Here is a 15,001-nt window from a genome sequence, read left to right as displayed (position 1 = left end):
TCAATGGCAGAATCCAAAACTAAATCAAAAAATACCTAGTTCCCAGCCAAATGTTTTCCCTTTTGCCTCCCCTCAGTAATCAGAATCTTTCCTTCATGCTTAGCAAACAGGATTTAGAGTTGGCTTTGGATTTTTATCATTACAGGTTTATTGCCAAACCCTGTGCACTCCATGTTGGCATCCAGGACAATGATCCTTATCTGGCCCAACCCAATGCCATCCTTGAAAAGGTGTTCATATCTATTACCAAGGTAAGTGGGCAAAGAAATAGGAAGATTCTTATAGGGTAGGGGAGAGTAGAAAACAAGTATCTCCAAGGGTAGAATAGGACAGAATGATCTTTCACATTTGGGTAGACCATATAACTATAAGGGGAACTTTATCCCCTCAGGGAAATACCTTTGGGTCAGGATCCCTTAAATAAGTCAAGTTTACATACATTTGAATTTTAGACCTAGTAGCCACCACAACCCTTCCTTCCCCAGACACATGTCATATCTTGATTTTGTTTTTCCCTGTTCTAGCTTCTGTCGTCATCTAGTTGCATAATCAAGATGGGGATGGTACTGATAACCTTTGTGGTTTGGGTTTTTAATAGCTTTTTTTTACTCAGCTTGGGCTGGAGGGAGGAGACAAAATGAGGACGTGTATAAAGGTAAAGGTCTTTGATATGTGAAATAGGACTTCCTACTAAAAATGAGTTTGGGGATGAAACCTAGAAAGATAAACATCCCTTAAACTGCTATAGTTATCCCCCTTTTGCCACTCAGCTAGTCAAAGGGATTTAATGAGAGGGATGAAGAGAAAAGGATGTTCTGACTCTGGTCATACATCTACAGTATCCTGATGAGAAGAGGCTGGAGGGCCTGTCAAAGCAACTGGACTGGGATGTCCGAAAAATCCAATGCTGGTTTCGTCATCGGAGGAATCAGGACAAGCCCCCAACGCTCACTAAATTCTGTGAAAGCATGTAGGTGTGAATAGGGATGTGGGGAGTGAGGAGAAGGAAGGGTAGGGTATGACTGGACTGAGGTTTTCTTTTGGTAGGACAATAGTAAATGGATGTAGAGGGCTAACTCTATTTATTATAGGCAGGAAAGAAGATAACTGGAAGACTGGTTACCCTTAGTGTCTTGAACATGCTTGTCACTAAGCTACATGTTGTAGTTCCATTTTGTTCCCCTTTCCCAAACAGTTGGGGAGTGCATTCCTATAACTCCATTTATGTAGGTAGACAGGCACACCCTTGTACACCTTGGTAGAGATAGTACCGGCTTGCTCTAAATTGGCATTTTGGTGGGAAACCTCCCTTTTCTGGACATGCTATATTTCATTTCACTGGGTTTTTACTAATTATCGTCTGGCCACAGAATACAATTTATCATGTCATGCAAAAAAATATTAGGCACTATCACTAAAGCGTGTATAGAAGAAAAGGATTAAAGGCAGTACACACTTGTGGAAATCTTTTAAACAGGGCTGAAGATGTCTCTATCATTTTAGTTTTTTAGGTAACAGTATTTGTCCCTATTCTGGGAACTTATCTATTTTCTTTTTAATATCTATTTATTCATGAGAGACACACAAAGAGAGAGAGGCAGAGATACAGACAGAGGAGAAGCAGACTCCATGCAGGAAGCCTGATGCAGGACTTGATCCCAGGACTCCGGGATTATGCCCCGGGCCGAAGGCAGGCACCAAACTGCTGAGCCACCCAGGGATCCCCTATTTTTTTTTAATTTATTTATTTATTTATTTATTTATTTTGTATTATTTATTTAATTTTTTTTAAAGCACACTCTATGCCCATTGTGGCACTCAGACTTACAAATCTGAAATCAACAGTTGTTATACTAACTGAGCCAGCCAGTCAGGTGCCCCTCTGGGAACTTATCTTATTTCTCAGCCATAATTATCTTATCTCCAAATCTGCTATCTTGACTTCCTCAGCTTCAAAGACTTTCTTTTGAGTGAATATTCATTTAATCTCTGTTCTTTGTCCACTCAGGTGGAGATTCACTTTTTATTTATGTATATTCTGCTACGGAATTAAATTTCTCTGGTCGGTAAGTCTAAACTCTCTCTGGTCCTCTGCTGGGTTCTAATCATGCCTTCATCTCTAGAGATAAAAGTTAAATACCATTAGTTCTTTATCTTCCCTCTCCCCTTTTATTTTTTCTGTAATGCCTACAGCCCAGGTTTATATGCTAAATAGATTGTCTGGCATTGAACTTCAGTAACTTTATAATTTTACTGTTTCTCCCCTTATTTAAGAGAGATAATAGTAATAATAATTATAATAATTTAATAACTAAATCAGCATACCCTCTGATGGTTTATAAAACATTTGACACAAAAAAAATAAAATAAAATAAAATAAACATTTGACAAAAATTCCTGTTCTTCCAAGGAGGAGATATTGGTAGAAATGGAACTAGTAACTCTTTAAAGTGGATAAATCAGGTATCATTCCTGCTCTTCAGTTATCAGAGTCGAAGAATTTCAGGCTTTTTGATCCTGATTCCATGGTTGTTGTTGGTTTGTTTGGGGTTTTTTTCACTGTACCACATTAATTTTCTCTAAATGTTGCAATTGAAGCTTCAGAATACAGGAAGTAAAAAGGCAGAATTGAAGGAAAGGAATAGACAAATACCATTGGTGATTTTAATCTTCTTTCAGTAACTGACTAAATCATTAGACAAAAAATTACTAAGGATGTAGATTTGTAGAACACAACCAATTTGACCTGACATTTACAGAACACTATGCCAACAGCTAAAGAATGTATATAATTTCCAAATGCGCATGGAACATGAATTAAGACCAAATGCTAAGCCATAAAATAAGTCTCAGTAAATTTTAAAATTTTGAAATCTTACGAATACGTTCTTTGACCATAATGGAATTAAGTTAAAAATCAGTAATAATAAGATATGTAGAAAATCTCTGGAAGTTAAACTCTTCTAAATGACCCATGGATGAAACAAGAAATCACAAGGGAAACTAGAAAATATTTAATGGAATCAAGCTGAAAACCCAACGTACCAAAACTTGTGGAATGCAGCTAAAGCGTGCTTAGAGGGAAATTTATAGCTTTAAATGTTTATATTAGAAAAGAAAGTTTTAAAATCGATATAAGTTTTTAATTTACGATCTGGAGAAATATCTGGAGAAAGAAGAGCAAAGTAACTCCAAAGTAAGTTAAAGGAAAGAAATAATAACCAAAAAAAGGTAAAAGATTAATGAAGTAGGCATAGACAATGGAGAAAATTAGTAAAGCCAAAAGTTGATTCTTTGAAAGGTTTAACTAAAACCGTTAAACCCATAGGAAAAAAAAGAGAAAACAAACGATCAATGTCAGGGAGAAAAGGGGTCTCTTAACTATACATTCTGTAGACATTGAAAGGATAATAAGACAACATAATGAAAAGTATGGTTTTTCTATTTGTAATAACATTTTCTTGCTCAAGAAGAAAAACCTAGCCATTTATTGACCCTTTAAGGACCCCTAAATTCCATCAAGAGGGATTCCCTTTTCTTCCCCATCTCTCATGTGGCTCCTAGCATAGACAAAGGGATTTATAGGTAAGCCAGGGTTGAATCCTAAAGCCTGACCTGGATTCTCTGTTTTCTCTTAGTCACCTTGGTTCTGGGACATCCGACAGTGCTGGCATAGCTATCCATATCAGGTACAGTCTGAGCCCTTTCAAAACAGGGCCCTTATGTATATGTGTAAGGTAGGGTAGGTAGGGTAGTCCTAGGGCAGATGGCATGTTTTCTTGGTATTCTTGAGGGATTAGGGGCTAAGTCTCTTTGAGTCATATATTTAGGGTACCTATTTCTGGGGCCCCCATAGCAGTGAAATCCAGTGATCTTTTTGTTCCAGATTCCCCATTATATTCATCCTAATTGGACTGGAAGATAAACAGCTTCCTGGCACTTAATGAGATGCTTTCTGGCTCAGGTGTCCTTTTTGAATCAAGGGTAACTTAGAGTCCCCTAATAAATGTCTCAATTCTAATCTATACTAGAAAAATGTCAGGGGCTGCTAACAGGGTAGAAGAGAAGACCAAGTGTCTTAAATCCCCTGAAAAGCACTAATTGTCCAGAATTCTAGACACTGATTCAATTGTGTGCTAACATTATCTGATCACTAAAGATGCAAGATGAAAATGTGTATGGGGAGGGGCAGAGGGAAGAGGTTTATTTCTCTACACCAATCCAAAGTCTGTTAGCTATTACAGGTCTTGGGAGATGATGGGGAGGAAGGATGTCTAACGATTTTGGGTATTGATTGGTCCTCTGAGATAAAGTAACAAGAGATGGAATGAATTTTTGACTAGCCAACATTTTAACTACTACTTTCTTTCTTCCAGCCTCTCACAAGTGGGCTTTATTACTATTATATCATGGAATTGGCCTTCTATTGGTCTCTTATGTTTTCTCAGTTTATAGATATTAAACGAAAGGTAAGGACCCTGGCTCTGTCAACTCTAATTTATTGCATACTCCCCCTTTCTAGCAACCACTACTACTGTCACTGGATTCTCTGCCCTGACTGGGACCATAAAAAAGGGAGAAAGTAGGTTTAATGAGACTGTTAGCTTTTTGTAATGTTCTCAGAAATGAGACTTTACTAATGATGAAGTATATCTGAGGCGTTCAAGACAGCCCAGGATAAGAATAGTTAGCAAGCCTTTTCCTTATATTTTCCTTATTTTTTCTCTAAGGTTCTTACATGTATAAAAGCTCTGGAGGGACGCCTGAGTGGCTCAGTGGTTGAGTGTCTGCCTTTGGCCCAGGGCATGATCCTGGAGTCCCAGGATTGAGTCCCACATCGGGCTCCCTGCAGGGAGCCTGCTTCTCCCTCTGCCTGTGTCTCTGCCTCTCTCTCTCTCTGTGTCTCTCAGGAATAAATAAGTAAAATCTTTTTTAAAAAAATTAAAAATAAAGCTCTGGAAACTAGTCAGAACTTAGGGATAGCAAGGTCTCATCCAGGAAAAGGCCTGCTTTCAAAAAAGCAAGATCTGGCTTTTGTTTAGCATTGGAGATCCTTGTGTGCACACTTGCTCTTGCTCGCTTGCTCTCTCTGTTTTCCCTTCTTGGTAACCCCACCTACTCAGAGTCAACTGGAAAGCATTTTAGATGATTTATTTTATTGTTTATTGCTATTGCTTAGGAAACAAAGATTCAGAGAAGCGAGTTGACTTGCCCACATGGTGACAAAGGTGGAAACAAGTTTTTGGGTTTTTTTTAAAGATTTTATTATTTATTCATGAGAGACAGAGAGGGAGAGAGGCAGAGACACAGGCAGAGGGAGAAGCAGGCTCCATGCAAGGAGCCTGACGTGGGACTCAATCCCGGGACTCCAGGATCACGCCCTGGGCTGAAGGTGGCGCTAAACCGCTGAGCCACCCGGGCTGCCCTATATGGGTTTTAAAACATCCTAGAACATACACTTGTGAACCCATCCCCAACTCAAGAACTATAATGTACTGTCATATACATGTGGAGATATGACATCCTTGTTTCTCTGACCCAAATTTACCTGTGTTCTCCCATCCCTCTGTCTCTCAGTGAAATGAGACTGAGGTTTTTGTGTTTTTTTTAAGACTTTATTTATTCGGGACACCTGGATGGCTCAGCGATTAAGTGCCTGCCTTTGGCTTAGGGCGTGATCCTGGAGTCCTGGGATCGAGTCCCACATTGGGCTTCCTGCAAGGAGCCTGCTTCTCCCTCTGCCTGTGTCTCTGCCTCTCTCTGTGTGTCTCTCATGAATAAATAAAATCTTTAAACTAAGAAAGAAAAAGAATCTCAAAGATATAACTTCTAGGTCTGATTGCCAACTGGGAAATTATTTCCAAGTGTCAGGTCAACATACGTGGTCTACATATTCTGCAACTTCCAAATAAAATGTTTATTTTCTGTGCTTAAAGAACCTCTGAGGTACGGGATGAGATCCTCAGAGAACCATGCAGGGACTGAGTTGGCTAGTATCTCTGTAGCTATGCCGTTACCTGCCTCTTCTATTTCCATTCCTTCCTAGGACTTCCTGATCATGTTTGTGCATCACTTGGCCACCATTGGGCTTATAACCTTCTCCTACATCAACAACATGGTTCGGGTGGGAACTCTGATCATGTGTTTACATGATGCCTCAGACTTCTTGCTGGAGGTAAGATTCCCCCAACCCCTCTTTCCTCGTTATTCTTCTCTTTGTCTCCTTTTCTTCCTGATAACTGGCTTTCTCCCCAATTCAGTTTTCTTCCCCCACTCCCCAACTCAGTTTTTATCCTCCTTTCCCAGGCAGCCAAACTGGCCAATTATGCCAAATACCAGCGTCTCTGTGACACCCTCTTTGTGATCTTCAGTGCTGTTTTTGTGGTCACTCGTCTAGGAATCTACCCATTCTGGTAAGTGTTAGGGCCATGGAGCTGTGGTCAGTATGTAGCTAATGGTACTTTTTGCCAATTTAGGGAATAGGCCACCAAAACCCCTATTGCCCTGCTTTATCCTGAGCCTAACATGACCCCTTATGGACTCTCATAGGACCTTACTTCCCTCTAACAGTATTTCTAAGGAGGTGTGATCCATACTGAGAACATCCAACTCACTTGGCTGTGGCTTTCTAGACTCCTCTCTGAGAAACAGCCCTCATTTATGCCTAAGTAATTCTTTTGCCTTCTTTTACACTGATTGCAAAATTCTCAGGCTCTTATTTTCCTGCTCTTATACCCTCTCCCCCACCGTAACCAACATGTACACCACTCTCACTTTACACTCCTGCTTATGGTGCAAAGCCAATGACTGTAGGTTAGAGATTTCCCCTTAGTCTGAGAGAGGCAACTACCAAATTGTTCTTTCTGTACCTAAGGATCTGAGGAATGATGAGGATTATGATTAAAATTGCTGCCCCGGTTTTGTGAAACTCTTCATATTTGAAACGATTAATAATATCATATAATCCATCAGTTCCTAAGATTTACATCTTTCCCTGCCCCTTAAGATAAAAAACTTCATAGCCCCCTTTCTTTATCTTTCACTGTGGATGAACGTTGCTGGCATTTCAACTGTTAGAATGTACAGAGAGAAAACATACTGGGTTTCCCGGAAACCAAGCTTCATTGCTAACTGCCTGGCTGTAACTCTGGAATCTCACCATTGGCCTCTTCTTCTAGGATTCTGAACACGACCTTCTTTGAGAGTTGGGAAATTATCGGGCCTTATCCCTCCTGGTGGCTCTTTAATGGCCTTCTCCTGATCCTACAGTTTCTACATGTCTTCTGGTCCTACCTAATTGTGCGAATTGCTTTTAAAGCTTTGATCCGAGGAAAGGTGAGGAGGAAAGATGGCTTCTTTCTTTGGGGCCAGGGAGGAAGATACATATTACTCATAGACCTTTTCTATTTAGCTTAGCCGCAGGTACTCAAGCAGAAAGCTTGGACTCCAGAGTTTTCACCTTTTCTATAAGTGTTTAGCCTGTTAAGACATGACTTAGAGCCAGTAGACCATGTGACTCTTGATCAGAAGATCAAGCCCCTCGTTGGGTGTAGAGATTACTTTAAAAAAAAAAAAAAGACATAGGTGCAGGAGGAAGGATCTGCCTTCTTCCTGTCCTTTAGGAATGACTATGGTTAAATAATGAACTTTATTACTTTTTGAGATGGCTTCAACCATTTCCTACCCCTAACCTACCTACTTCAGTGCACTTCATATTTTTGTTTTTTATCAGGGAAACCTTTTTCCAAAGGAAATTGTATGCAGAGCTCTAAACTACATATAAAAACAGCAGTGTTTGATTGCCTAAGAATGGTGTTCACAAGCTACTCCAAGATCCCAAGATATGGGATATGGATGTTCAAGATATGAGACTAAGTACTGGCCTCATCCCACTGTTGTATGAGGCAGTGATCCTACACGAGATAGGTATTTAGGGTTTCAAATACCCACCTTAAGCCACCAGCCCAAAAATACAAAGGACGGTGTCATTTAACAATCAAACTCCTAGCTGAATTGTGCAAGTTCGGAAGCAGTCAGGCTGGGATTTGCCCACGGGCTAGGGATTCAGCCTTCAGCAATAGGAGTGGCAAGGGGGAGGGGCTCCGCCAGAGAAGATACTGACTGTAGGACAAAGGGATGGAATGTAACCCAAGTATATACAATCTGTTGTGTCCCTGTTCTTTATGGCTGCAACTGGTTTTAGAACTTGCTCAGTGTGCCTATGCATTCTGCTGTAGCTACTGGGTGACTGGACATCTCTTCTCCTGCTTTTCTTTCCTGACCAGGTGACCTATCCAGGAAGGATTAGACCCAGACTCTGTACTCTCCACTCTTTTCTCACCTCCTTCCTTTTTTCTATGCCTGGTGGGAGCTGGACAGTTTCATCTCTTGCATGTAAGTGTATCTGTGCTTCTAGTGTTCAGTAAAGCATGTCTGTCTGAATGTGTTTCTCTTCCTTTCTGCTTTCCTTCCTGTTGGCCTTGTTGTCTCTGAGCATGCCTCCCTCCTGACCTTGTGGGGCCATTGTTGACTAGAGCTCAAGTTGGCAGATTCTTTTTCCTAAATGGAGGCAAAAGTTGAGTCTACTCTTATTTTCTCCTTTTTGAGCCTCCCTTTACCTCAAATCTAGATAGACTCTGCCCTCTGGTAGAAATTTCCTAAAGCTCAGATAATACAGTTGCCTGGGTTCACAGGTCAACAGCTGCAATAAACCAGAGTCTCAGAACTAACCAAAGCAACCGCCCTACTCCTTGGCAACAGCATTTCTAGCTTTGTATCCTTCTCACCCCCTTCTTGTTCTTTTTTTTTTTTTTTTTTTTTAACAAAACGTATTGAGGGGCATGTGGCAGGCTCAGTCTGTACAGCATGCAACTCTTAATTTCAGGGTTGCAAGTTCAAGCCCCACACTGGGTGCAGAGCTTACTTAACAAATTAAAATAAACAAAAAACCCACACTGATTGTCCTTCAGTCCTAGGAGTTAGAAGTCTGGCAGGTCTCACTGGGTTTCTCTCCTTTACTTTTTATAGTCCATGGTAGAGAACTGGAAATACATTGATGTCATAGGGTACTGAGTCCAGGAAGAGTAGAACTATTGAAAAAGGCCTAGTTATGGATCAGCTCTGGGGATAAACAAAAGTCAGGATAATCAATATGGGGAACTCCAGTGGCCATCACCCCCATACGACAGAAGCAGTGATGACAGCCATCTGTGTTGTTTGTATTGGTCTTTTCTAGCTTTTGAGGTGGGAGAGGAGAAAGAGTGTGTGTAGTTTCCCTCAGACCTACACCCAGACTCAGTGAATGATTTCAGCTCTCCTAGGCTGCTCCGGAGGGAGAGACATACCCTTACCAAAGCAGCTCCTTATTCTATAGGGAACAGAATCAAAGATGATGAGAGAGAAACCGAGAAAAAGTCAGAGGATGTTCACAATGGTAGCCATGGCCCAGACAGTATTTGGAGTCAGGTGCCACCAGAAAGTAGGCCACAGTGGGAGCAGTGGCCAAACATGGGCTCTGTGGGCTGAAGTCTGTCTTATGGTAGCAGACGAGTTCTGTCCTCACCTTTCCTATCTTTGGCCCCATCCCACCCAGGTGTCTAAGGATGACCGCAGTGATGTGGAAAGCAGCTCAGAGGAAGAAGATATGGCCACCAACATGAAAAGCCCCTGTGGCAACAGCTCCAGCAATGGTGCCAATCGGGTGAATGGTCACATGGGAAGCAGCTACTGGGCTGAAGAGTAAGGTGGTTGGTGTGGAAACTACAGCACACATGGATTTGTAGGGCCACTGGCAACGCACTCCTCTTGGGCCTCCCCACATCTACGTGCTTGTGACTAGGGGTCTGCAGGGCACTGAGGAGAATGAAAGAAGCAGATATTTTCACTTTTTAAAAAAACTCTGCCATTTTGTATTTAATAGCCTCCAGGTTCTTTCAGTAATATTATTTGCTGTGTGCGTGTGTGTGTGTGTGTGCGTGCGCGTGCCCGTACATGTATATGCATATGCATTTGTGCATGTGCACGGGTTTCATTTCCTGGGTTGGGGCACAATTGTAGGCTGGGGCCACTAGACCTTATGCCCCCTTTGAACCCACCTCAATCTCAGACTGACCTGCATCTTGAATGGTGCTGGCTCTGACCTGTCCCCTCCCTTGTTGTCCACGGCTCTTGAAGCTCTGGCCATCTGAATGGAACAGTAAAGTTCAGCTCCAGGTTTCTGCACTGTTCCTCTTGGAGCTGGAAGATTTCACATGAAGTTGTACAGAAACAGACAATGATGGATGGATGGATGGATGACCAAGATTTTTGGCCCCTAGCTAGATTCCCTTCCTGCCACCTGGTAGTTACAGGGACAGCTGCTGATACCCTGCTCTTCACTAAATGGTACGCAGGGAGTGGGGGGGGGTGGCAGAGGGTACACTGAGGGCTGGAGGGGGACAACAGCCACTGGGTGAGCCGTTAACGGTTTATACTATTGTTTACTCTTCTGTGATTAAAAGTGCTTCAACCCTCCTCTGCTGTCTCAACCTCTTTAGTGACTCTATCCCCAATTCCCTGAATCCATAAGCTAATTAAGAAAATTTTCAGGTCTCATTCTTAAGGTTCTTAGGCACCCAGTTTTTTCTTTCTGTGCATGCTGCGAAGAGAGTGTCCACATTTTATGGCTCACTAAACGTGCATAATAGTCACAGAAAAATACTGAGCAGATAAAAGTATGTGTCACCAAATGGAAGAGAGATTTGGTGAAGACACTTCCAGTTAGAAATTTGTATTTCCCATATAGAGACTACCAATTAACACTTAAAAGATTGTGATAAATGAGTCTAAGATGTTTTCCTTTAGTTCTGTTTTCTTTTAGCCATGGAAAAAAATCTTCCTAATCCAGACTTTTCTGTAGTTGAGGTCTTGGCAAAATTACCAATGGTAGTTTGGTAATTCATCTCAGATAGTCTTCCATTTAGTGAATATTCAGATTATCAAAATATTTCCAGATGTCCTTGTGTACATTAAGGCATATGGTGCTTGTCAGGGAAATGGATGAAAACGGAAAGATACAGGTTCCTGTTCTAAGAATCAGGTACTCGGTGTTCATTGACAATATAGGGGTATTGACCCTGCTAGGTTTCCTTAATGAGTGGCTGACTGTTTTTTGGGTTTTTTTTTAAAGATTTATTTATTCATTCAGAGAGCGAAGAGAGGCAGAGACACAGAGGGAGAAGCAGGCTCTATGCAGGAAGCCCAATGTGGGACTCGATCCTGGGTCTCCAGGACTACACCCCAGGCTGCAGGTGGTGCTAAACCGCTGCACCACCGGGGTTGCCCTGTTTATTTTTTTTTTATTTTTAAAAGACTTTATGCATTTATTTATGAGAGGCAGAGAGAGAAGCAGGCTCCCCGCAGAGACCGATCCGGGACTCCAGGACCACGCCCTGGGCCGAAGGCAGGCACTAAACCACTGAGCCATTCAGGGATCCCCCTGGCTGACTGTTTTTAAAGAGCGTGTGCACAAGTACCAGGGAGGGGCAGGGGCTGAGGGAGAGGGAGAAAGAAAATCCCAAGCAGGCTCCACGCCCAGCACAGAGCCCAACACAGGGCTTGATCCCACCACCCCGAGATCATGACCTGAGCCGAAATCAAGAGTTAGACGCTTAACCCAGGTGCCCTTGAGTGGCTGGCTTTTAAAAAGACTTATGTTGGGGCCTGTAAAAGCTATTTCTAAAAAGTTTTACATAGTTTTTTGGTCAGAGCTAGCCTGAGGTCTTAAATTTAGCTCTTCAACTTCCCCTAGTGTTGACTCATGGATTTGTGAAATATGAAATACTTTTAAAAGATACGGTTTTAAGCCTTTGCAATCTGAACAGCTACTCTGTATATCTGTTGGTTGTCCCAGTTAATCTGTCAAAAGATGCACCTGAGTAGTATAACATAAATAATACCACATAACTCATTACATGCCAGGCACTATATAAAGCACTTCATATATGATAAAAATGAAGCAAAAAGAAGTTAACTTGCCTAAGGTCAAACAGCTAATCAAGAATCAAAACCCAGTGTCTCTCTTTTTCGAGAAGGAAAGAATATCCAGCAGGGTCCGTGTTCAGCACAGGGCTCGATCCCACGACCCCGAGATCATGAGCCGAGCTGAAACCAAGAGTCAGGTGCTCAGCCAACTATACCACCCAGGTGCCCCAAGCACTCGACTCGATCTCAGCTCAGGTCTTGATCTCAGGATCCAAACACAGTGCGGAGAAGAAGAATGTCCTGTAGAGCTGGCACACATCACCTCCACTGTATTCTGATCAAAGTAGTCACGGCGACCACCTTGATTCAAGAGGGTGGGGACACAGACGACAGTACCTCTAGATGAGGAGTAGCAGGGCTCCTGCTGAAAAGCACATGGAATGGGATAGAATTACATTCATCTTTAAAAACTTCAACCTGCCACATTGAGGAAATTGAGTCTTCGTGCTTAACACCAACATCAGGATATCTGGGTGGCTCAGTCGGTTAAGGGTCTGCCTTCAGCTGAGGTCATGATCTCGGGGTCCTAGGATGGAGCCCACATCCGGCTTCCTGTTCAGCAGGGAGTCTGCTTGTACCTCTCCCTCTGCCCCTTCCCCTGCTCACGCACACTCTCAAGTAAATAAATAAAATCTTAAACACACACACACCAGGGTACCTGGCTGGCTCAGTCGGTGGAATATGCAGCTCTTGATCTCAGGGTCATGAGTTCAAGCCCCATGTTGCAGAGGTTACTTTAAAAAAAAACAAAAACAAAAACAAAAAAACAGGGACACCTGGGTGGCTCAGTGGTTTAGCGCCTGCCTTTGGCCCACGGTGTGATCCTAGAGACCCGGGATTGAGTCCCACATCGGGCTCCCTGCATGGAGCCTGCTTCTCCTTCTGCCTGTGTCTCCCTCTTTCTCTCTCTGTCTCTCATGAATGAATGAATAAAATCTTTTTTAAAAAATAAAATCCCACAAACATCTTCGATTGCCCATCATATATCATGAGCTTTCATGTTATCACAATCCTAAAAATAATCACATCACATAGGTTTAGTTAGGAGGTTTTGATTCAGTATGCTGATTGTAAACCAAGTTCTTAAGACTTTAGATCCAATATTCATGCAGGGAAATACAGTTCAATAAAATGATTAAGTGCCTACTTTATGATAGGCACTGTGGCAGACGCTGGAGGCATAAAGAGGACCACGATCTGGTTTCTACTACTCTCAAAGAGCTCATATACCCCAGGTAAGGAGGAAAGATAATACAGTGCAAAAAGAACTATTAAATTATTCTTGGCAAGGTGGGAGAAAACTTGAAAGCAAAGGTATGCTGAGAAGAGATGTCAAAGTATATAAAAGATACTAGTTCTGGCTTAATGCAGGCTAAAATAACCTGAGACAGACATCTAGAAATGGGAAATAAAAGTTTGGTTTGGTTTTGAATTTGTTTTTAATGCATAGCTGAGCTTCCAAGAACGGGGACACCAAAGACCTAATGAAAGGAATTGAAAACTAGTGCAGAAGGTAAGACAGCAGAAGCAGTTACTAGAGGGATTATAAGGAAACCTAACTGAAGGACTTGGGTTTTAATGCAGACAAGAGAGCAGGCCATGCAGGAAGCTGGAAATGAGACCTCCAGTTAAAGCTGGGACCGTGAGATAGCAACAGCCTTAGTGAAAGGGGGGAAACTGAAAAATTCATCCAGTTGGCAAAAGGATAAAGCAAGGAAGTTTGCTTGGGCTTATGGGGCCAGGAGACTCAAGAATTTCCTCAAAGTCTGGGCCCACACTTCATGTGAACTTGAGGACATAAATACACACTTCCTGTGTGGTTGGTCTAGGAAATGTCATGACTCCTCCCACCTCATTCCCGGGTAAGAGTCACATGAAAATGGTCTCAGGTCAGTTATCCGTGGCATTGCTCTGGAGAGTCCCGTGCATGATGACACAGACCACGTGGGATTCTTATACCACTACCACTACCTCCCAAATAACAAAGCTCTAAAACACCATCTCAGTCAAATCTGCAAGACCTATAACTAACAAACTACTAGTATCCAGAGTACTAGTATAATACAGAATACAGACCTAAAAAGAAATAAAAGACAATTCAACAGCAAGACAAAGGCAGAAGAGGGAGCAAAGGATAGGAATAGGCAATTTCTAGAGGAAGAATACGCTAATGGTAATAAATCAAGTAAAAAGGTACTCTACTGAAAATTAATAATACATAAAACTAACAGAAACCACTCCATACCACTTTGGAAGACTTAACCAAAACCAGCAAAGCCAAATATTAGTAATAATTACTCTTGGAGAAACTAGCAGATGGGCCCAAGAAAACATACAAGGATACTATACTTTTGCTATTTTTATTTATTAAGAGGGAAAAAGTGTAGATGACTCAGTGATCTTTCTCCAGAGGAATAAAATAAATTGATTTATTCATGCAGTTGGGATATTATATAGCAATTAAAAACAGGGGTTTTTTTTTGGGGGGGGGGTAAATATGGATGTACTAGTCTGAACCAATAGGAAATAAATATATATATTTAAAAGATTTGTTATAAGGAATTGGCTCATGTGATTGTGGAGGTGGGGAACTCCTAGGGTCAGAAGTCAGGAAGCTGAAGAACCAGGAGAGCCGATGATGTCCCAGTCTGATTCCGAAGCCTTTCCACCTGGAGAGCCCATAGTTCCAGTCCCAGGCAGAAGGCAGAGAAGTTGCATATGCTGCCTTTCTGTTTTATTCCGGCTGACAATGGATTGGGTGAGACCCAACCACACTGGGGAGGGTGATCAGCTTTACTCAGTCTGTGGAATCCAATGTTAATCTCATTCAGAAACAGCCTCACAGATGCATCAGGAATACTGTTTAACCGGGGATCCCCAGGTGGCTCAGCAATTTAGCGCCTGCCTTTGGCCCAGGGCATGATTCTGGAGTCCCGGAATCAAGCCCCAGGATCGAGTCCCACATCGGGCTCCCTGCATG

At 42.1% G+C, this 15,001-nt stretch overlaps 1 protein-coding gene across 2 annotated transcripts in view; it reads left to right on the top strand.

Annotated features, from left to right (window-relative positions):
• Positions 1-10,512, top strand: part of CERS5 (ceramide synthase 5) — a 30,896-nt gene extending 20,384 nt beyond the window's left edge. Inside the window, exons 2-11 of one of the 2 annotated variants that reach the window (XM_055336959.1) lie at positions 146-251; positions 840-970; positions 2,009-2,066; positions 3,639-3,689; positions 4,377-4,469; positions 6,047-6,175; positions 6,307-6,413; positions 7,179-7,335; positions 8,286-8,394; positions 9,593-9,726. In XM_055336959.1, the coding sequence (XP_055192934.1) occupies positions 146-251; positions 840-970; positions 2,009-2,066; positions 3,639-3,689; positions 4,377-4,469; positions 6,047-6,175; positions 6,307-6,413; positions 7,179-7,335; positions 8,286-8,394; positions 9,593-9,600 (949 nt within the window). In that variant the 3' untranslated portion in view covers positions 9,601-9,726. Of the gene's footprint in view, positions 1-145; positions 252-839; positions 971-2,008; positions 2,067-3,638; positions 3,690-4,376; positions 4,470-6,046; positions 6,176-6,306; positions 6,414-7,178; positions 7,336-8,285; positions 8,395-9,592 lie in introns of both variants that reach the window. The other variant, XM_055336958.1, reaches the window with a different exon arrangement.
• Positions 10,513-15,001: the final 4,489 nt, after the last annotated feature.

Source organism: Nyctereutes procyonoides, unplaced genomic scaffold, assembly GCF_905146905.1.
Source record: "Nyctereutes procyonoides isolate TBG_1078 unplaced genomic scaffold, NYPRO_anot_genome, whole genome shotgun sequence".
NCBI lineage: Eukaryota > Metazoa > Chordata > Mammalia > Carnivora > Canidae > Nyctereutes > Nyctereutes procyonoides.
Note: the sequence above shows the minus strand (reverse complement) of the source record. Positions and strands in the feature narration are given on the sequence as shown.